This window comes from Mycteria americana, chromosome 6 (genome assembly GCF_035582795.1).
Source record: "Mycteria americana isolate JAX WOST 10 ecotype Jacksonville Zoo and Gardens chromosome 6, USCA_MyAme_1.0, whole genome shotgun sequence".
Lineage (NCBI taxonomy): Eukaryota > Metazoa > Chordata > Aves > Ciconiiformes > Ciconiidae > Mycteria > Mycteria americana.
The window spans coordinates 24,193,455-24,215,476 of NC_134370.1; the positions used below are offsets into that span (position 1 = coordinate 24,193,455).

At 40.0% G+C, this 22,022-nt stretch overlaps 1 protein-coding gene across 6 annotated transcripts in view; it reads right to left on the reverse strand.

The window, feature by feature from the left end:
- Nucleotides 1–7,361: 7,361 nt before the first annotated feature.
- USP54 (ubiquitin specific peptidase 54) overlaps nucleotides 7,362–22,022 on the reverse strand; it is a 107,455-nt gene continuing 92,794 nt past the window's right edge. For 3 of the 6 annotated variants that reach the window (XM_075505093.1, XM_075505095.1, XM_075505094.1), the window contains 7 exons: nucleotides 20,879–20,998; nucleotides 19,504–19,696; nucleotides 15,797–17,253; nucleotides 13,278–13,396; nucleotides 11,957–12,097; nucleotides 10,237–10,423; nucleotides 7,362–9,500 (listed from right to left, as the gene is read on the reverse strand). In XM_075505093.1, the coding sequence (XP_075361208.1) occupies nucleotides 8,842–9,500; nucleotides 10,237–10,423; nucleotides 11,957–12,097; nucleotides 13,278–13,396; nucleotides 15,797–17,253; nucleotides 19,504–19,696; nucleotides 20,879–20,998 (2,876 nt within the window). In that variant the 3' untranslated portion in view covers nucleotides 7,362–8,841. Of the gene's footprint in view, nucleotides 9,501–10,236; nucleotides 10,424–11,956; nucleotides 12,098–13,277; nucleotides 13,397–15,796; nucleotides 17,254–19,503; nucleotides 19,697–20,878; nucleotides 20,999–21,050; nucleotides 21,143–22,022 lie in introns of those variants that run through there. The other 3 variants (XM_075505096.1, XM_075505098.1, XM_075505097.1) reach the window with 3 other exon arrangements.

Genomic DNA, 22,022 nt, shown 5'->3' on the forward strand with positions numbered 1-22,022 from the left:
GCAACTATATTTTAGCAAATTGTCGCCTCAGACAACAAGTGCCATTTATTGAAGTTCAGACAGAAGTTAGATGTAAAAACAACTATGTGAAATTCTGTAACCATCTCATGCAGGAGGTCAGATGATCAGAACAGTCCCTTCTGACTCTAACAGCGACATATCTTTAAAACTGGCACAATGCAATGTCCCAGAATCATCTAATTACCCAAGGACTTTTTGAAAACTCTAAGAAGGAAATTGAATCACAGGAGAGAGAGATATATTCCAGATCCCAAGAGAAAGATGCATAGAGCAAATCTTGCAGAGATAAACCAGGTCTGAGAGAGGAAGACGTGCTATAAGCAGGAGAATAAGATGAGGAAGACAAAACTTTTAAGAGGTTGTTCCATTTCATTGACTCTCACTAGTGACTGCTTGAAATTGTCCTTTCTGAATTGCCAGAAATGGTATTGCGGTTGGTATAAACTGTGAGACTGCCTCAGAACAAGCCACATTTTATTTTAAATACATTTTGACATACTGCTGTACTGAGTTTCAATATGAATACTTGAAAGCTTTCTTTTAAGAGGACACAAGACAAAGCATTCAAGGTAAGCAGGTCTACATATAGGACCTTATTAAAAAACAACAATCTTGTTGCTCTATAACAGGAACTATGATGTAAAACAGTGTGATTTTTTTTTTTTAAGCTTTGATGAAGCATGTTGATCCATGAACATGATGTCCTACAGATCAGAGAAATCCCATTAAGCAATTTTAAAGGAAACTGTGGGGGGGGGGGGGGGGGGGGGGGGACAGGGGGACAGGGATGGACGGACGACACACACACAACAGTACAGACTACATTTAAAAAGCTAGTCAAGGCCACAGTCATTCCTTGCATCATATCACAACCGTAAAAAATAGACTAAGGGAAACCAGCCTGTGCCACTTAGCCTGACTCTAGAATTTTAGGTGATGTTTTTGTACCAAAACCCATCAGCCACATCTCTAATTTAAATCGCACACCTCTGGAGTGATGGTACCTCAAACTCTTCCTTAGGCTCCTCAAAACATTGCTCACTTGCTCTGCTTAAAGCATTCTTTCCCCCGCCCTTATTATCTAGTTCAAACTTTTCCTTCCTTAGCCTTCAGCGATTGCTCTTTCTCCTACCATCTGAGACCAAGCAATTCCCTCTCTTCATTTATCTTACTACCTTGATGATATTAATAGACTATGATCCAGTCACCTCTACTCTAAAAATTGAGTTCACTCTGCTTTTTGCTGCCCTTCTTTGTGTTCTCTCTAGTTTTCTTCGAGCCTCCACAAGCAACAGACCTAACTGACAAAGCATTCAAGGTAAGCAGGTCTACATATAGGACCTTATTAAAAAACAACAATCTTGTTGCTCTATAACAGGAACTATGATGTAAAACAGTGTGATTTTTTTTTTTTTTTTAAGCTTTGATGAAGCATGTTGATCCATGAACATGATGTCCTACAGATCAGAGAAATCCCATTAAGCAATTTTAAAGGAAACTGGGGGGGGGGGGACAGGGATGGACGGACGACACACACACAACACAAACCCACAAATAGCAGAGATATGACGACTAAGTTGCTAAAAAGTACATGCACTCTTTCCTCACAAACACATCTGGCCATCATAACTAGAAGACAAAAGTGCTCCTATGCCTTCAACTTACCCCCCTCTGCATCCTTTCCCAAGCTACCGAGGCCAAACACCATTAAGTATTAATATGAATTAACTGTTCCATTGGGACTGGACAGCTAAGAAAGAGTTGAACAAAAATGACCCTCATAACTGGGAAACCTGAGGTCATGACTAATAGTTAAATGAATGCAGAAAAGAATATCCCAAAATAATCCCACATAAGGATTTAAAAGCTTTCCTACTACATATTTTGTCCCAGTAACTTTACATGCAACTAGAAAATTATAAAACCACTGGAAAGATGCGGGCTTTTCCCCCCCATAAACTATGAGAAGATGTTATAAATTTATTTTCTGGTCTGTACCATCTCAGCTCTTCATATGAGTTACATCCTTGTGTTACAATCAGTAGTTTATTGTGAAAAATCAGGTGAGACTCCTGCACACATACCTTCCTCTCCCTCTTCAGATGAGTAAGGTGTTATAAACACCTGACCCTTGTATCTGCTATATTAAATAGTTTCTCTATTTAAGCCTCTAAGGACAGTACACCAAAACCAGTCTACAGCACTGAAATGGTTCTTTAATGTCAACTGAGTTTTTTTTCATCTATCTGGAGAAACTAACTGAACTACCAAAGCAAATGGAAAATGTATTTATGCATTATTTCATCTGATTAGGAACAATTAACACATAGGGTCATGAACAATCAGTTATTTCTTCTTAAATGTACTTAAAAATACATGCGTGATTTCTAAAAACTTGTAGTTGACTTAATGGTATAATGTTAACTTGCATTTCATTTACATATTTTGTATCTAAAAAAACCATTAGTCTGAACCTTTACAAAAAGCTGAAGTTTAGTATGCTGTATTGGAACTACAGGATTTGAAGTAAATTATTTTCAAGCAACAAAATGTGTAGCTCCATAGCAAACAGAACCCAGAGATTTTTCAAACAGCATATAAGCTATGATGGTAGGTTATAAAATTTTTTATTTTTATATATCTATCTCAAAACCAACACCTTGTCAGACAAGAGAAGTAGAAATATGCATTCATTAGTTAAATTAGTCTTATGTGCAGCATTCCAGCCAAGCAATTCAAGGTTAGTAAGTAAAGACTTGTAAATCAAAGTAATGTTCAGCTACCATTTACTCTTCACATAGATATTGCATGTTAACATGCTCATGCTTTAATGTGCTTTACGCTACTTAAGACAATCTTGAATAGTTGTTTTTTTGTAATTAGGAAGAGTTCTATGCTTAGAACTCCCTCAATTTACAGTCACATAACAATTATCTGGTATAAATTTTGAGTAAAAAAATGAAATGATAGATAAATCCTAGACTGCCACCAAAATCACTTTGCCTGAGTAGTAAAAAAGTTAAGCTGCATTTTAACAATATGAAATGATTCTTAGATCTGATTTATTACTGAAGTGCAACTTCATTGTACTCGCTTTTCTCATGTATTTGTATTTAAAATTATTTTGATTAGTGGTATATACACACATAAAGCTTCTCAAGCCTATGATTCACTGGTGAATCATCTGGGACTGGGCCATCCCAAACTCAAGATAACCCTCCTTCAATAAACTTAACGTAAGTCAGTTTACAAATAGACACTTGATCTTATTCATGAGTATATTCAGTGCTTACTGACTCAAGAATGAATACTAAAACAATTCTATTGATGCCAATAAGGAAGTTTAGGTTTCTTCAGCTGAACTCATCCAATTGCATCTGCTTCCATAAATATGCTAGCAAACATATTCAATGTCCTGAAGCGACTGTATAGCTGGTCTTAGTTGGTATTTTTCCATTAATCAAACAGCAATCTTAAAAACATTTCCAAGTTATATTTTTTTTGTTTTAAAGGATAAAAAAAAATCCTTCAGTGAACTAGATGAATCACAGAATCGTATAGGTTGGAAAAGACCTTTAAGATCATCAAGTCCAACTGTAAACCTAACACTACCAAGACCACCACTGCACCATGTCCATAAGCACCTCATCCAAACGTCCTTTAAATACCTCCAGGGATGGCGACTCAACCACTTCCCTGGGCAGCCTGTTCCAATGCTTGACAACCCTTTCAGTGAAGTAAAATTTCCTAATATCCAGTCTAAACTTCCCCTGACGCAACTTGAGGCCATTTCCTCTTGTCCTATTATCACTTGTTACCTGGGAGAAGAGACCGACCCCCACCTCTCTACAGCCTCCTTTCAGGTGGTTGTAGAGAGCAATAAGGTCTCCCCTCAGCCTCCTTTTCTCCAGGCTAAACAACCCCAGTTCCCTCAGCCGCTCCTCATCAGACTTCTGCTCTAGACCCTTCACCAGCTTCGTTGCCCTTCTCTGGACTCGCTCCAGCACCTCAATGTCTCTCTTGTAGTGGGGGGCCCAAAACTGAACACAGGATTCGAGGTGCGGCCTCACCAGTGCCGAGTACAGGGGCACAATCACTTCCCTAGTCCTGCTGGCCACACTATTCCTGATACAAGCCAGGATGCTGTTGGCCTTCTTGGCCGCCTGGGCACACTGCTGGCTCATATTCAGGCAGCTGTCAACCAACACCCCCAGGTCCTTCTCTGCCAGGTAGCTTTCCAGCCACTCTTCCCCAAGCCTGTAGCGTTGCATGGGGTTGCTGTGGCCCAAGTGCAGGACCCAGCCCTTAGCCTTGTTGAACCTCATACAGTGGGCCCCAGCCCATCGATCCAGCCTGTCCAGGTCCCTCTGTAGAGCCTTCCTCCCCTCAAGCAGATCAACACTCCCACACAACTTGGTGTCATCTGCAAACAAATGATGTATATAGAAAATTATTTCCATGATGTAGATAGAAAATAATTTCTGCAGTAGTGCAAGAGGATAAAAAAAATTAATCTAACATGCTTTTTCTAAAATATTTTCTGACCCTTTAAAGGTAACTCCATCAGTGATAGTAATGGTGGAAGAACTAGCATAAAAGGAGCATTACAGATATCTAACTAGGCTTGAAAAAGTTCTGGACTATGCAGTGATAAAATGCAAGAAGCAGCAAACACAGATGGATGCAAATCTCATACTTGTGCTTCTTGCCACCCATAGTGCTAAAAACGAGACAGCACAGTGGCGGGAGAGTCCAGGACTCATCTAATGTAAGTGAGGTATTTGTAAAACCCAAACACATTATCATCTTTGCCCCAGCTGGCATAAACACTAACTTAACCTACACTGTTTGCCCAGTGTCTATTTATACATATAGCAGTGGTACGTAAGTGTTTCTGCAGAGTTTCATTTACTGTGGCATGAACATTATTAAAGGCTCCTGTAAAGAACATTGCCTATTCTCTACATCAGTCAATCTTCCCTTCTCAAAAGCTTCAGTGGCAGACTGGTGCTGAGGACCCTCTCTGCACAGGAATCTATCTGCTAAAAGGAAGAAAATTCAGACAGACCAATTACTGGATGTTCTTTGAGTGAAGAGATGTAATGCACACATTTTCTTTCAATTTGTCTTCCTCACCTATCCGTCTGTTCCTTCCTATTCCAATCCACCCTCTCACTCTTGTCTTTTGCTTTCCTTCTTCTCTTCTCCCCACAGCCCTACCCTGGACCTCTCCCCAAATGACATTAGATGCAAAACCTGCATGACTACCAGTTATCTGGAATCCTGCCTACACTTTATACGCCCTACCCCAACTGTCACTGGTAAGCCAATTTCAGCAATGTTAGCAATCATGGAAAATGTCAGAAAATTCCCCACATTTTAACATGGATGCAGCAGCCTTTGTTTAGGAAGGACCAGGCACTTACCTTGCACTTTTGTAGCTCACTTAACCCAAATGCACTCTGCTTTAGAGAACTCACTAGTGCTGTACACTCCAGCACATGCTCCATTTGAACAAATCTGCTGCTCAGCAGGTCTGAGTACGATTTCCATGAACAGTGTGCACAAACTCTGTTGCCTTCAAGAGAAAGAACTGTGCTAGGTAGTTCCTTTTCCATATACAGAAGGATTATATTTACACAAATTTGCTACTGCTAGAACACCAAGTTACTGTTAATTTTATTATTGCTCTTTTTTGCCCCCTACACAGCTGGGTCTAAATGCATATTACAAACACAGTGACAGATCACACAAATATAGGGAATAAGAATTTTGTTTTTAGGAGAACTGGAATTAAATTATTTTAAAACATAAATTTGAGTGTGTGGGAGTCTCATTTCACTTAATTCCATCCATCAACCCACTCTGCAGCCAGTGAGAGATATTGTACAAAGAAAGCCCTGGTTACATTGCATCAAAGCTTACAAACTTTTATAAACTCTAACAAGAAAGACTATTCCAAAACAGCTGCTGAATTCCTTGTGGAAGCTCCCTCCTCACACTTCTTACAGGCAACAGTGAACTTTAATGAGCTATTAAACTAAGACATAATTGATTTTTCTAGGGTTTAAATAGCCAATAAATACCATTGAAGAGACTTACAAGTTCGCAGTTAGTCAAATGAATGACAAGGTAAATATTAACTTACTAACCTCACTAAGACTTGCAGGCACAAGCTACAGATGAAGTAAAGGTATTTTTCCAGCTTCACATTTTCTCCCATGTTAAATATATTGCTGAATCTACTTCAGTTTGTTTCTATTCTGATATACTAACATATTGGTTGGTATGGAGATATTTCAGAGGTTATGCCCCAACCTTTCCTTTTCAGGTCTCTGGTAGAGTTAATTTCATAGCAGGACATTTACAAATCGTTTTTGAAACCTGGTAGATAGAACCGTGATGATGGAATAAAACCAACCGTTCCTTTTATAAACTAAAACTGGATACCACTGATGATTAAAATGAGTTGCATCAACTCAGGATTATTCTGCAGAGCTTTATGGGAAGCTTTCCTCCTTCCCAGTAGCTAGGATTAAAATAAATAAATAAATCTAAGCATGCACATTTTCTTTATTTGAAAACATTTCATACTCCATATTGATTCTTGAAGAGGTGACTTTGCACTTTATTTCGGCAGATTATTTTTTTTTAGATAATTGAGTTCAAGCCTCACTCTGCAACCTGAATTTTTTAGAGCAGTAGTCAAGCAAAGTGTCAAATACTTATCCATGTCCTCATTTGCATCCTGGGGCTACTGTAACTTTCTCCAACTGCTGAAGGTAACAAAAAGCTGAAAACAAACAGGGGCTGCTTCTGCCTAGATTCCCTCTACTCCAATAGTATTGTTCTATGAACGAAAGAGAAAGAGAACTGCAACAGGAATGTTTCTGTCCAAATATCCACCTCCGCATTGCAGTCACTTCCTAAAATTGTAATTTCTATGGCAGGAAACTTAGCAGTTGGCTATGGCGTGTACATGTGCAGCCAGAGAAACTAACAATTCCGTATCTGTTGGGAAACCTTAATCAAATAGTTGTTTCTGTAAAATAATATTCCATTGTTTTATATTTAGAAAATTAGTAAAAAAATTAGTACTGTTCAAAGTTTCATGTTATTAAATTGGCAAAACCATTATGTGAAAAAGTCAAAAGTCAGTAGGGCTTTTTTGGAATGGAGGGGTGGAAGAAGGGAGTGCTTTGTTCTGGTAACCACAGCTAGTGAGGGCAGTTAAGTACAAAGAAGTGTGCAACAATCTCAAATGTAAAATACAATTTAGCATGATGTAGTTACATGAGATTGTAACAATAACAGACATAATAGCAATTATTTAGAAACAATAAACTGAGAAATGACATTTATTAAAGTGAATGAGACTCAATCTCAGACTAAACAGCAAAAACTGATGAAATTCCATCAAGCACTGAGGTGCAAAACATGAAATTAAAATGAAGACCCTCACCTAGAGCAACAGCGAAAGCAGGTTACCAAGGAGAACCATGCACTAGAGGGCACTCTAGACCTTCCACTGCCTGGCTGGGCCAGAACCACCACAGCCGCAGTCCCACTCAGTATCAGCATATAACAGAACCCTCCACATTTTTAAACAACTCACAACCACCACACCTGAAAGCATTTGCAAGAGCAGGAGTGCAACTCTTATTAAAATGACACTTCTCACTACACCAATAATTTCTAATGACTTTTTTTTTTGAGTCCTATCTGCTTACAATACCATCTTGCACAGATTCTGCAGTTTTCCCTCCAACAAAGAAGTCTCAAAATACTTTTCAAAGGACACTGTTAATTACTGTCCATTATGAGGGGAAAGTTAAGCCCAGAGTAGTGATGAAACACATCAAATCCAGGGACAAAATTAGACATGTCCTCCAATCTAACTAAATATTTATTACATAAACTTTGTTAATAAACTAGAATAAACAATTCACTCATGTTTGTTAGTCTATATGAAAATAAATCAGCAGTTTCAGGCCAACTGATGAGTAAAGCCAAACTGCAAAGAAAGCTCATAGACAGGTAAATAGAACTATTTTCATAGATTTATTTGAAAAATACTTACAAAAGCAAGTATGTTTGACACTAAAATAGTTAAACTTATTCTGTGTTTACATTGGTGTAATTAAGCGTGCAGCATTAACAGTCTTTTCTGTTTGAAGCATTGTTAGTTTGCCTTAAGGAAGTGGGGAAAATTCTGGTTTACTGACAAACAATGTCTCCCTGCCACTTCCTCAGCAGCAGCTACACCTGTGATCTCTGCCCGAGATCTCAGCACACTGAAAACTGGGTTTGCTTTACTAACTGCCGGCCTGCCAAGTGCAGATTTACTGGAACCTGGAAGGTGAGTCAGTTTTTTTCCCCCTAGGAAGGAACAGGAGAGAGGAAGGAGAGGAAAACAAAAGGACTGGGTTTTTTATGTGAAGAATTTACCAAAGCTACACTTCATGAAAGAGTCCTTAAAAATGTCCTTTTGTTAGTGGCCATCTTCCTTCAAAACATGCGCATACTTCTGAACTTACCCGTAAACCAATGCCCCTGAAGCTTACCATTCCTACAGCACTTTTTTGCTAGGAGAGGCCAGGACTAGAATAGCTAAGGCTCCCCATCCAGACAGCAGTTCAGTAGCATCAGAAATTAAATACAGTGCAATTAGTTTCCACGTACTGTATAGCTACATTTTAAGACAAAACTGGCACAGATACTGATTGAAAGAGTTTGCTGTCTCCATGTAATCCATGCTCTGGCAACAGCTATAGCCTGTTCACAGAGCAGTTTATCAGGGCACATGGAGTGGATGGGATCTCACCAGCCATTATTTTGCATGGTGCCAGTAGCTGCTGCTGCTCGAGCCAGCATATTTCTGTGTGCCTCTGAAGCAGAAGAAAAAGTCCCATCCATCACATGCATTGGCAGCATTCGTCTTCTGCCAGGCTGAGGGGTGTAGCTGTTCTGTCGCCAGTCTTCTTCTGGGGGCATATCAACTCTCCTTGGACCCGGGGCCTTAATGCAAGAAGGGGGCACAGGACAACCTTGAGAGGCACCGGGATCCCAAGAAGGCTCATGTGGTATTCTTAAAGTGCTGAAGTCTGTGCTGGCTGGTAGCCTGCAACTGATGGCATAAGATTCACGCATTTGATGTTGCAAAGGCTGCTGGAGGAAGCCTTCCTGTACACTTTTGCCTGGCTGGCCAGCATGTTTCCCCCAGAGCGTTGCTCGTTTATCTGGTAACGTGGCTGTTTGCCTGGCAGGGTAGCTCGTGTTCAGCCAATGGCCAGAGACACTTGATGCTCCACCTCCTAAATGCGGATTAACAAGAGGCTTTTGCCCCTGGGAGAGGGTGCCTTTGGGTGCACAAGGGAGACTCCCATAGCTCAGTGCCACACCTGTGTAGTCTTCACCTTGGAAAGCTTCACCCCTGTCAGGCACAACCAGAAGTTTCTGGATGATGTTCTTCTGATCTCCTGGGGGAGGGGGGGCAAAAAAAAAAAAAGAAAGGTTTGCTTAGTTATATTTTTTGTTTCATCCTCTCAGAACTTTCAGCTGTGGCCAACAGGTGACAGAAGAAAAACGAAATCACTAGTATGCCCAGTTACTGGCTGACATGCAATTCTGAATAAAAGCTAGCTGTACCCTTTCTAGCATTCACTTTCCTCACTGCATTTCCTTCTTATCCTACCACAGCTGCTGTCATAGACTTTAGATTTCTTTAATAGCCTTTGTCTCATCAACGAGGAGCCCAACAAAATATTTCAAGTTTAGTAGATCAAACTGGTTTTGATGGCTGTCACAGGGAAAATAATTCTTATGCAGGGATTAGTTATTTCTATTGGCACAATTACATGTGTGATTTGCTGGAAAGAGTAGCTTGTGGAAGTACTTATACGTGAGAACAAGGTGGTGGGTCTTACTGCTACTTTTACACTGAAGAAAATACCTCACGAAAATGTGAATATGATTTTATATAAAATCACCATAATGTTTCCATAAAGATTATTCCCTTTTGTTATGTCCACTTAGCACAGAATCACAGAACAACTCAAAAGGGCAGAGAAGAAGAAAAAGAATGTGATTTGTCCCTCCAGAAATCTGGAGGAATCCAGGCAGATAGTGAAACATCATTATGAAAGACAAGATCTGAAGAGTTGTATTTCAGCAATATTTCTGATCATGAAGGAGGATGAAAAGTCCTGTGATTACCTGACGGTTTACGTGCCTTGCCCACCATGCTGGGCATCAGTACATCATGGGGTAGGTGCTGCACCTGGTTTGGGTTGTGCTGGGGATCAAAGGGAAACACAGGAGGATCATGGGGGAAAGGAAGGGAAGTGGAGCTGGAAGAACGGTGGCTGGTGTCCACTGGCATTTTCCTCATATTTGGTGCTTCCTTTTATAAAATGAGAAAGGAGAAGAAAAGAACATAAAATGATGAGTAAACACAGAGTTGGGTTGAATCAAGCAAAGATGGTGCTGATCCAAGGAAAGGGATGAGTCACTGGAACAAAAACATGCATCTGTATGTGAAAAAGAAGTACAAAAACTGCATCAATCCAGTAAGGCTCTTACTGTGGTGGTGGGCTACTTAGGAGCATCATTTGACTGGAAATATACTAAGGAGAAAAAGCCAAAACAAACACAAACCAGTCATGGAGGTTTGGTTTACAAACTGACTCCACAGAACGATGGCAGGCCAGTCAGCATTGAAACTGCCATGCTACACAAGCCATGAAATAAAGACGGGTCCTGATCTGCTGATCTTTCCTTCCTATTTTCTAGCAGGCTTTACTGAAAGCTGATTCCAGACTATTAAGAGATTTACCTGTTGCAGCTGAAGTATTTACCAGTGCTGTACCATTTCCCTCTATTAGGAGATATCTACCCCAAAGCAGGGATGGCTGAATGGCACGATTAACAAACCATCACAGACTTGAGCCCAGTGACTAACTTGAAGAGTGGTGACAGACAGCTATCCTATCAGCTGCTTCTATTGTGGGGATAAAAACCTTCAGCAGAGTGCGGGGTCTTGGACAGCCAGAGGTTTTTAATTGCTTCTGCCAGCACCTCCAGGTATGCGTTGAAGCCCTCAACTAAAGCATGCTGAGGAGCAAAAGTTCAGAAGCTGACCTATTTTTAGCTTATGGTACACAGCAGAAAGATAGAATCAGACCAACCAGTCTACATAACTGATTTTGCAACTGAGACTCTTCTACACTTGTTATGCAATTGATTTTAAATCAAAACGTAAGCACAGTTTGCAAAAAATTCAATCCAAGCCAAACCTTCACATTATATCTGGCTATGCTGCTAAACACCAACAATAATCTGTTACTGTTTTCCTCACTGGCAGTTTTAACTTGCACCCAAGACTACTTAACAGAGATAACAAAGGGAAAAAAAAAATATATAAAAATCTCCCTATTTTTAGTTACTTCCTGTATGTAACTGGCTGCATGTTATGTACGAAGTCTTGAATTGTCTCCCCTTTATGCTTACTTTTACTCTCTAAAAATGCTACTTGCTGAATATACTCACAAGAGAGCAGAAATTTTCACATGGTTAGTGGTGTCTTTTAAAATTATAGGTGTATTAGAAGCTTTCTTGAAAATACTCTTAAGTCAACTGAAAAAAAAAGTTTATACTGGATGTCTTTATACAGTGGCAAGTAATATTAGCTCACATGCTTACCAGCTGCAGTAGGTACTACTCTGCAATGACTCCTGAAGAAGATGGCTTTGTTACTTAAATAAAAGCTTATTCTTCTTCCAAAAAGGGAAAAAAAATTCACAAAGACAAGCTTTCATCATGGCTTATTATTCAGTTGTCTGCTGTCTTGTTTGTTAACTACTAAATGCAGACAGAGAAAACAGCAACCTACACACAGATGATGGCTCTTTAGAAAGCTGCATGTTGTTCTACTTACAAAACTGTGAGAAGAGACCAAGGTCTCTTCTCTGTTTGAGATGACTGTCCCACTGAGACTGCGAGCAATGCGACGGAAATTCTCTGCACTGTACATTTCCTCCTCTTCTGGTTCCCTGCTATGTTCTCTGGTATATGTGACCTGAAGACAATACCACACATTTCAGAAAAGGCTCTCTATAATACCATTTTTGTATAACAATTATAAGGAAGAGATCAATATAAATCTAACAGATTACTTAGACTTCAATGAAACCCCATGATCTTTTCTTTTTTTAAATCCTTCATTCAGGTACTACCTTGAAAACTTAAAACAAATGGGCCTGTTTGGATCTGGTGATTAAAAATATTATTCCTTATAGTCTTTCTTTCTTCAGTAAATATACACCAATTGATTTGTCTAAGTAAGATTCATTCTTTTGTAAATATCTAAAGCCAGGACAAAAAGTCTCTACTGCAATGAATCTACCTAAAGGACTGACTGCTGCTACAGGCATCACTGCCCCTGTAGAGATAATCATGGCTGCAACTGAAAGCCATCCTATGATAAAGTACTACAGTCTTCTCATAACCAAAAAAACCCTAGGATTATTTGATGAGTGCTAGAAGCGTGTTAATCTTATGTTAGCAAGGGAAATGTTTATTCCTTCTTTCTTTTCCTCTGTTCTATATATGTAAGACCATTTAAGCTCCCTTTAATGAGTATGGAAGTATTATAGGAATATCATTTCCCCTCTAAAACACTTGTATGTTTTCATGTACCAGCACTGATACGTAACTGCCAGTTATTTAAACAGTTTATCCCCAGAAAAAGAGAAGAAAAAGCATCTTCTCCCACTCTGAGGTGACCAACTACAAACTGTAGCAAATACCAAATTATCCCCCACTTTCAAAATATGTAGTGACACAGTAAAAAAAAAAAAAAAAAAAAAAAAGATCTGTGCCCCTGCAAGTGGTAACATAGAGAAGCAGTTATCATAAGTTGTGATGCAAGGCAGTTCATGTCAATACGTTCAAAGAGTTCTTAACTTTGTTAAGAGTACCTTAAAGACTTTTAAGAGTATCTTAAAGTTTTCAGGGATATGTTCCTCAAAGTCAGAATTTAGATAATTTGATTGCATGCAAGCTGCATGTAGCATGAGTCACTCATTTTTTAGCTAATTAATCCTGAGCTAGACTGCACTTAAAATTCTCTCTAACGTTAGTATCAATGACCCCAGTACCTTCTTCATAATATATTCCACTTCTCCCATTGTAAATTCTTTCACTTGCACAGGCCAAGCCCTTCCCCCTCTAGCACATCTTAAATAACAACATGTCACCTTGGAGACAGAAGAGACAGCGGATCCACACAGACTGCGCTCGATCTCTGCTGTTGGTGTTTTCGAGAGACCCATGCCAGCTGTAGCATGCAGCTTCCTCACATTCAGGTTCGCAGAGACTGGGAAGGAAAATACTATCGTTAAATTCAATGCTTGATTGCACATTATGGCACATTTCTGACTATCTTATGTCTGACTCCAGCAAAGACAGACAGGCTATACACACAGAACGAGAAGTCATCAGAGATCCTTTGAACATTAATACATAAGCTAACTCCCAACATTTCAAGGGGAGACAGTCTATATGGATACTCACGCCTTCAGGGCTTCACTTGCCCTTTTGCAGGCGGCTTCTGGGGAGCAGTTAACTGAACTATTTAAGAGTTAAATGATTTAACTGCACACCAGCACTTGTATGATACAGAGGTGTGATAGTTTAGGGGGCCTAAATGGACAGAAAATCAGCTACCAGGAGCAAGTTACCCAAAGTTACTTGGGATAAACAAGATTCATCAGCTTTAAGTTCCCCACACAGTCACCTGCTTGTTCCCACCCAATGCTACAGTTTGTCAGCCATTTGTTGTGCTGGTTAAATAGCTAAAAGTGTTATTTTTAACTAGGATTGCTACAGTTACTTCACTTCAGTACAATCCCCACCAACCAGTTATAATCCTAAAATTTCTCATGGAATAGACAGGCAGATCAATGGCCTAATAAAAATTGTCACAGGGAATCTCTCTATAAAGAAAAAACGCCAATGTGCTGGTAACGACGCATTATCTGCATTGAGGTGGCATTTGGAGGATCAGGTCTTCACTTTAATCTCTGTTGTAAAGCTCCAGTAATGAAACAAAGGCATTTTCACCATGATTCTGAATGCAAAGGTCTGACAAAACCAGTTGATATGGGGCAGAAAGCTTAAACAGCATTTCCAAATGAATAGGTAATCCAAGTTAAAAGTGAGAAAGAGCTGTCCTAGACCCACTCAGGTGATTTTCATCCAGTTCATCACAGTAGATGCACTGGTTCAAACTTTTTGTTTTTATACAGAATTTGCAGAACTTAGGAAGAAACATCTGAAAGTCACAGCAAACCAGAAGTAAAGATCGTAAACACCAACTGCACTTTAGAAGAGTATCCGTATCTCTCATCCCTCATATATGTAGTACGAAAATAGGCAAGAAAAGTGTCAGCAGAAGAGACAGGGCATTTGATGACAGAACTCTGAAGCTCTAGCTAACGCTAAAGCAACTGGGCTTTATCCTGTTAGATTTCCAGAAAGAGCTTCCAAAAATCGGTACGCTAAGTAGGAACACATAAGACTTTCTGATTCAAGCCCATGCAAGACAGTATCTGCAAGGTTGTGAGGTCAGATCTTGCCTAACTGAAAGAAATCCAAAGGACAACAAATGGGAAATGGCCACCTTCGGATGTGTCACCTGGTCTGCCAGTGGACTGCAAGACAAGAGAGTTTCATAGAAAACTCGAGCTGTTGAATAAAAACCTGTTCAAGAGTTTACTGGAGTATTCACTCTGGTCACAGCCAGGCTTGATTTGTCAGGAACGATGGAGGCTCCACCTCCATGGGTGCAGGGCAGGGGAAAACCTGTCTTGTGTATGTACTGCAATATATATCACATATATATATAGATATAGATATATCTATCTATCTCACTTTGGTACCCATCAAGTTTCAGGCTGCTTTGTATTTAACCAGAAAATTCATAGCTCTAATGCTATCACATGGATTATAAACACATTTGCTTCACTTATGCTAAGTAGAGAATCACGGTTGCCCTATCTCAGGCAGGAGATTAGAACAGCCTAAGTGGAACCAGACTACTGTCATCAGACTCTAATTGAATGTCTCCAGCAATAGCTGGATGATCTCACCAACAGCAACAGAATCTGTTTGTTTTCTTTCGGCACCAACTAATCCACAAGGTCTCAAGGATCTTAGTAGATCGTGTACCTCCAAGTGCTGCTTTCACAAGTCATTTCCAGAACTTAAAGCAGGTAGTCCTTAGCAAAACACAAGTTCAATTCTCATAGATCTGGAAACACTTTTAAAAGTTATTCCCCTCAACCAGGTACAGACTAAATTCTCAAATACAATACAATCAGTTAAAATTCATAAATGTGAAGAACATTAACTTCAGGCATAGAAACAGTTTAATAAGTTTGAGGTGATACAGGACTTTCAAACAGCAAAATTCAGCAGCATGACCTAAGCAGCCAGCTCTCTACTTGAAAACAGGATCAATTATTTCTGTGTTACTCAACAGATGTTTCTCTCTGCTTGCCAAGATCAACAGCTACTCTGCAGCCTCCCCAGGCAGTGCTACCTCACTGCTTCTCTATCTATATAGTTAGAATGTTTTCAGAGTCCACAACCTGAATCTTTCTGCATCTGTACACAAATTCATGCCCATTTAACTAAATCAACTGGAAAACATACCTTCACCTACATTGGAGTACATAGGCAGGTCAACCAAGAAAAACAGCTGCATCATTCTTACCTGATTGGTCAAATGGATACCTAGCACTGTCCTGTCTTCCCAAGAAAGGCCTAGGGGCCTGAGATGCCTGCAGACTAGTCTGATAGAGGGATTCCAGTTCTGAGAGCTCCTGTTCTGTGTCTTGATTCCACTGTGGATGCAGATGTACTGGGATCCTGCTCAAGTCATCTCCAACTGCTCTCTGATCAGAAAGGGGTGGACTCCTCCCAGGTACAGGAAGCCATTCAGTATTCTTATTAGCCTTCTGAGAACTGTAATACCTAGTAACATTATCCACCCAATGGTCCACAGGCATAGAGGCAACCACGCTACTAGTAGCTCCATCATCCACCTGTTTCATTCCTCCATCATGACAGTGCCTTTCCAGGTAGGGTGCAGGGTCTGCTATATTCTGTCCACCTCTTCTACACAGCTCTTCACTGTGAGAACAAATACTCTTAGAAGCAACATGCTGGGTACTAAAACCCTCCAAAGAAACTACCCCGTCCCTAATATCCACAGTTGAGTGTAATTTTTCAGAAGACTGGTTTTTGTTCTCTTGGTTTTGATGGATTAGCTGTCTGTAACCAGAGGATGAAGGGTTGATGAAAGATTTTTGTGTTAACTTTGGAGACTTCTCATCCTGACACACTGCAGCAATCCAGCCTTTTTCATGAGTACCTTTTCTCTGGGAGACTGCATGCATTTTCTGAAACTGCTCTGCCAAGGAGCGAACATGTCCCTTTGTACTAAAAGCCTCAGATTTGCAACCTTCTGCTGTGCCATATTCATCCTGTGAGGGTAATAAAACCTCATGGCTGTTTGCTCTGGAGTACTTATTTGTTTTCTGCAAAGGATCCAAGGAGCACTGCCGTGTAGGGGATGAAGTTGCAGGGGTCATTGCATGATAGGCCCCTAAATGATCAATGCTGGGCCGCACTGGAGAGCTTGCAAGTTTGGAACAAGGACTGTGCTGGCTGTCCTTTTCAGGAGATGCTGCTTGTGGTGGATGTGGACAGGGAAACAGTGTAGGCAAAGACCCAGAGTTTACTGTGTTAGCCTTGGATTTGTACTGAGGTGTGAGAATAGGCATTATGTTATGAACCTCTTCTAACTTGCTGCTACTGCAGCATTCCCTATAGTCTTTTGGCCCTGTGGCTTTGGTGTCAGCAAATTCCACACTATGGTGGGCATCATTCTCAGTTCTTGCAGACCTCTCTGCCAACCCTTGCCTATAGGGAAAAGAGGGAACTTGGTCATGAAAATCAGCAGAAGCAGACTGGAAGTTTGGAGAGATCCTGTTGGATGGATTGCTTTCAGAAGGGGGCAAGGAGGAAGACTCTGGATATAATGATGAGTGCAATTCATGGCAGGAAGCAGGTGGGTGGAAGAAAGAACTGGACCCAAATTCCACTTCTTTGTTGGGTTCCAGTGGTACCTCCTGGCTCAGCAGTACTTGGAGCGGGCCAGTCTGTTCACTAAAACACACAGAAGGGTAAATGATTAGCAGTAGTCATTGCTTACGTTTATCCCTAGGGTGCAGAACTTGCACTAGGTGACATATACCTCAACACACTTTTCTTTGGTAACTGTACTCTGATGAAGACTTTGCATTAATTGAGTAGATACATACATATTAGTCCTTTGCTTCTAACCCTGATTTCCTACTATAACTGATCTACTGAATCAATTCCATATTTTTAAGAGTATTTTGCTACAGTTTAGCTCTATACAAAGCATTCTTGTACAGCACCCTAGGCACTTTAACCAGCAGACTGAGTATGTGGGTAGGGATAACTGTAAGAATAGTAAAAATAACATTTATATAAAATAAAACAACTGTTTCCAACTTTAACATCTTAGATATTTTTGAAAATACTTTGGACACGTTCATGATCTGAACATAAACTGTCAATTTCTCCATAAGGTCCCTTCTCTCCAGGCAACTTCATGAACAATGACTTCACAAATGGAAGGAACAGGTTGAAATCTCTCTCATATCATCTTTATATTCTGATCTTTGAGATACTTATCCAACATATTAAATAAAGTTCAAGCTAAATATTTAACTATTATTTTGTAATAATTTGTATTCTAAGTATACTTCTAAAAATAATTTCTATTCTTTTATGTACCAATGTAAGACAATTATATTCTTTGGTCATACACGTCCTTGGCATTTTTCTGCATTTAATTAGCATTTAATATGCAGACAGAAAAGCCAGCATGAAGTCCATGTGCCTGTGAGAAAATGACAGGCTACAAACGGCTCCAACAGAGAACCTAAGAAATCATAACATCATTGCTTTGTTTCCTTGAGATGCATAGAATGAAAGTCGTGATGAAGACCTAGTTGATATGTGTAGCAGAATGACCTTGTCTGTGAGCAGTTGCAAACTTTGCACTGTCTACAACGTTATTTATATCAAAGCAAGACTACAGAACTCTGGCTACGGATAGATTCTTTTCATTGGCTGCAATATTAACATTTGGTTGGATATAACTTTTTGCAAAAGTAATGTTCTTTTCACAGAGCAGCAGTAAGCAAGTTCAGCATTAACAAAATTAGTTTAGAAAGTTGCTTTCATTTTCTTAGAATCTTAGAATTATACCAAAATGCATAATTGGGCCTCTGCATTTCTCCTGTGAAAGAGGATATAATCGACTCTTGATTGACAAAAAGATCAGCCCTCATTACATATAATTCAGCTACTGCAGGAAAAGAAAAGAACATTATGAACTATAGCCTGGCAGGTGTGCAAATTAACTGAGTTTTAGTATATAGCTGTATGTGGCATTTTAAAAAAAAGGAAAAGAAAAAGAATTCTCATCTGAGATTTCATCTAAGCTTCTGATAACACAACATGTAAGAAAGGGGAGAGGGAAGAAAAGTAACAGTTCAAGAAACAGCCTAGAAATTGGATAGGGATGGTCTAGTGCTAGAAGGGAACGGCATGGTTAAGAAATAAGGATTAAGCTGCATGCTAAAGAGGGTAGGAAGAAAGGATCAGTTACAGCAGAGAGTTAATTATGCTATAGTTAAAGTCAGTATGGAAGAAAGAATCATGAAGAGACACTGAAGAGGCTGCTAAGCCAGGCTACAGGATGCTGGGAAGCACAGGAAGAAAATGAAGAATGATACAGCATCAGGGAGAGTAATCAAGGTGACAGAATCAGGAGCTGGATCCAAGAGTTGTACCAGTGCACCACTAGAGAACTGGACTAGAAAGAAAAGATTGGTGTACTTGACACTTTTCAAACTACAGAGCACTAAAACACGCTGGTTGCTGTTCCCAACATAAAAGCAATTATAGCAAGATTTTTACTGTAGTACACTCTATTTTACTGACTTGAGTCCCAAAACTGCTCCTGATGGTAAACAGTTGCAAATTTCATCCTAACACACATCCCCTTTTTAGCCAGGTTATCATCTATTGTATTCTTTCCCTCGGTGCATAAAATATCAATGCTGCCAGGCACTGACTGCTACAATTCTCTGTCACAGATCACATTTTGAAGACGTGCACATTGAACTATTCTATGACGACTAGGGGGGAAAGAAAAAGGTGGGGGGTAGCTGACCATCTTATATTAGAAGAAAGGAATAGGAAGTAACACTGCAGAATTTGAACTATCCAGGGGAATACATATAGTTTACTATTTCTTTCCAGACTGCACTGCTCATAGATGCAGCTTAGGTCTGGGTCTAGGTGATATACTTGGACTACCTTGTAGACTGGGCCATGGTGCCACCCTGTGGTGGGTGGCAGGCTGGCGGCGGCAGCGGCTGCGGTGGCTGTTGGTGCTGCATGCGATCCTGGAGGCTCCGGGCTTTTCGGATACTGATTTGCAGCTTCTTATCGACTAGGGCTCTGCTGTGAGTGCTAGCGCTGGCATCATGCATGGCAAGTCTTAGTTTAGCTAAAATGCAAAAGAAAACATAGCAGAAAACAAACAGAAAAAAGGAATAAAATTGAAAAAGAAAAAAAAGAAAAAAGATGCAGCAAGAACATAAAACATGGACCATGCAAATACTGCCACAAAAGAGTTCACAAGGATGCTATTGTTTCCATTAATGCACATTCAGCTTAGCCAGGTGTCCAAACACATTAATTGAAACTAAACCAAAATAAAGTAAAAAAAAAAAAAATTGTCCATGTTTTAAGCCCAACTTCTCATCCCCTTCGCACAGGCTCTTTCCAACCCTACCACATTGACGCTTCATTCTGTCACCTACCCTTCTCCTATATCCTCCATACCAGGGACTCCCTTTATGTGCAGGAATACCCAGCTGGATTTGAGATTCAGCATATACCTTGCTGGAATGGAAGCTAATAGAGCTATCACAACAGCTGTATGCTGTGCCCCTTATTCCGCAGTCCGTAAGAGCCAATTTCTAAACGCAAATGCACAGGAGCTACCCACTCCATCTGCAGCCATTCTATACAGACAGAGAGGAGCATGGGGTGAGACAGCCAGCCAGTCATAATGGAAAAAGACCAAAAATAAAATGAAATCACATAGCACACATTCTCAAAGGTCACAATGCATTTAAGCACTTCAATGTCCTAATGCTTTTTTCTTCATGAAAGTCAGGTACAGCATAGCTCATTTCTGTTAATCCAGATGACTCAAGAGTGGGCTACCATTTTCCTCCTATGCTACACCTTCCATGAGAAACAGGGGAGCTTAATGCCCTTTGTAATTTGGTCTGAGGACTGGGAAAAATTGTTAATTGAGGACCGAGTGGCAGGGGGAGTTACCTACCAGGTGCTTGCTGAAATGCACCATTTAGCACCAAAAAGGGCACATCAGCACCCCAGTGCTGTTACTGCCATAGCGCTGGAGAGGACAACAAAAACGATGCAAACATGAAGAAAATAGAGATGGAGAGGAATAGGACTAAAACCCCCAAAAGGGAATGCTTGAAAAAAAAGGAAAGATTCTGTCTCCCTGCACGTTCCTAAAGACCAGCTGGATCCCCACATTACTGGGGATTACATATTACCTCGCCATTTAACGTGATTCAACGTTTCAGACTTTTTTCTATGATACTAGTAAACTGTCAAAAGCGCAATAGCTCAGGCAGTTAGAGTTACTTACATATAGCTTCATTACAGAGAGCCAAAGCTGCAGCACAATCCCCCTTCTGCTCCTGATTCAGCGACTCTTCAAAGATTGAGTCTGCCTCCTGCATCGACTTCTCAAAGCCATCACTCCTCCCTGCAATGGGCATCACCCTTCATTTTGGTTTCATTCATTGCAGAACCCTCACTTACCCTCATCCCATTCATGATTGCCAAATTCTTCCACATATGGAGTCTCGCAGAGGCTGCACATATCCCAGACCGCACCACCTAACCTTCCCTAAGCAGAAGTATAGCTTGAGCACCCTGATATGCTTGACATCCACACAGTAAAACAATGTGAACCAGACTTTTTCCTTAAATTTTGTTTACTTGAGATAGTTGTACTGGCTTATTATATTATTTTCAGTATAAATCAGTACAAAAGATGGTATAGAAATATCACAGAGTCAGTTCAGATTACTTCCGTCAAGTAGGAATTAATCTAAATTTAGAATTAAACCTTAACCAAAATATATCAGTAAAAGAAATATAGCAGGTCAGGGCTTTCCTTGTACATTATCTTAAGTCCCCTGCCAAAAATCATCTGTCTCTTCTTCAAATATCCAATTACTTCCATACAAAATGGAAACAAACTGAGACAACTGAGATGTCTGGGGAACAAAAAACTCAGACTTAAGTGCAAGTGTAAATGCCTGCACAAAATACTTCTACAACATGTGTTCAGTGCATTCACTCAACTGCTGAAAGAGACATATGGAATATGAAAACCCAACAGTCTTGCAGCTTTAGGAGGAAAAACACATGTGTAAGAGGCTGAGAAGAAAGGGACAATTGTCAAGGATTCTTTTTGTAACAATTTATAAAACAGTGTTGGAGAAGAGAAGGATAAATCGTTCTTGGACACAAAAAAAAAAGACATGAAACACTGTGTCCTGGCATCAGGATATCCAGTTCTGAGAGGAGGAAATGCCCAAACAATCTGGTCTCACCTATCAGGCATTATGCAAGTTACGCACTAAAATGCACACATTCACATGAGGCAGGGGAAAAGAGAAAATAAAACTTGATTTTTTTGTTTTGTTTAGGGGTGGGGTTTTTTAATGGAATGCCTCTATCATTGTGGTAGAGAAAATAAATATCTTAATTGGCCAACAATA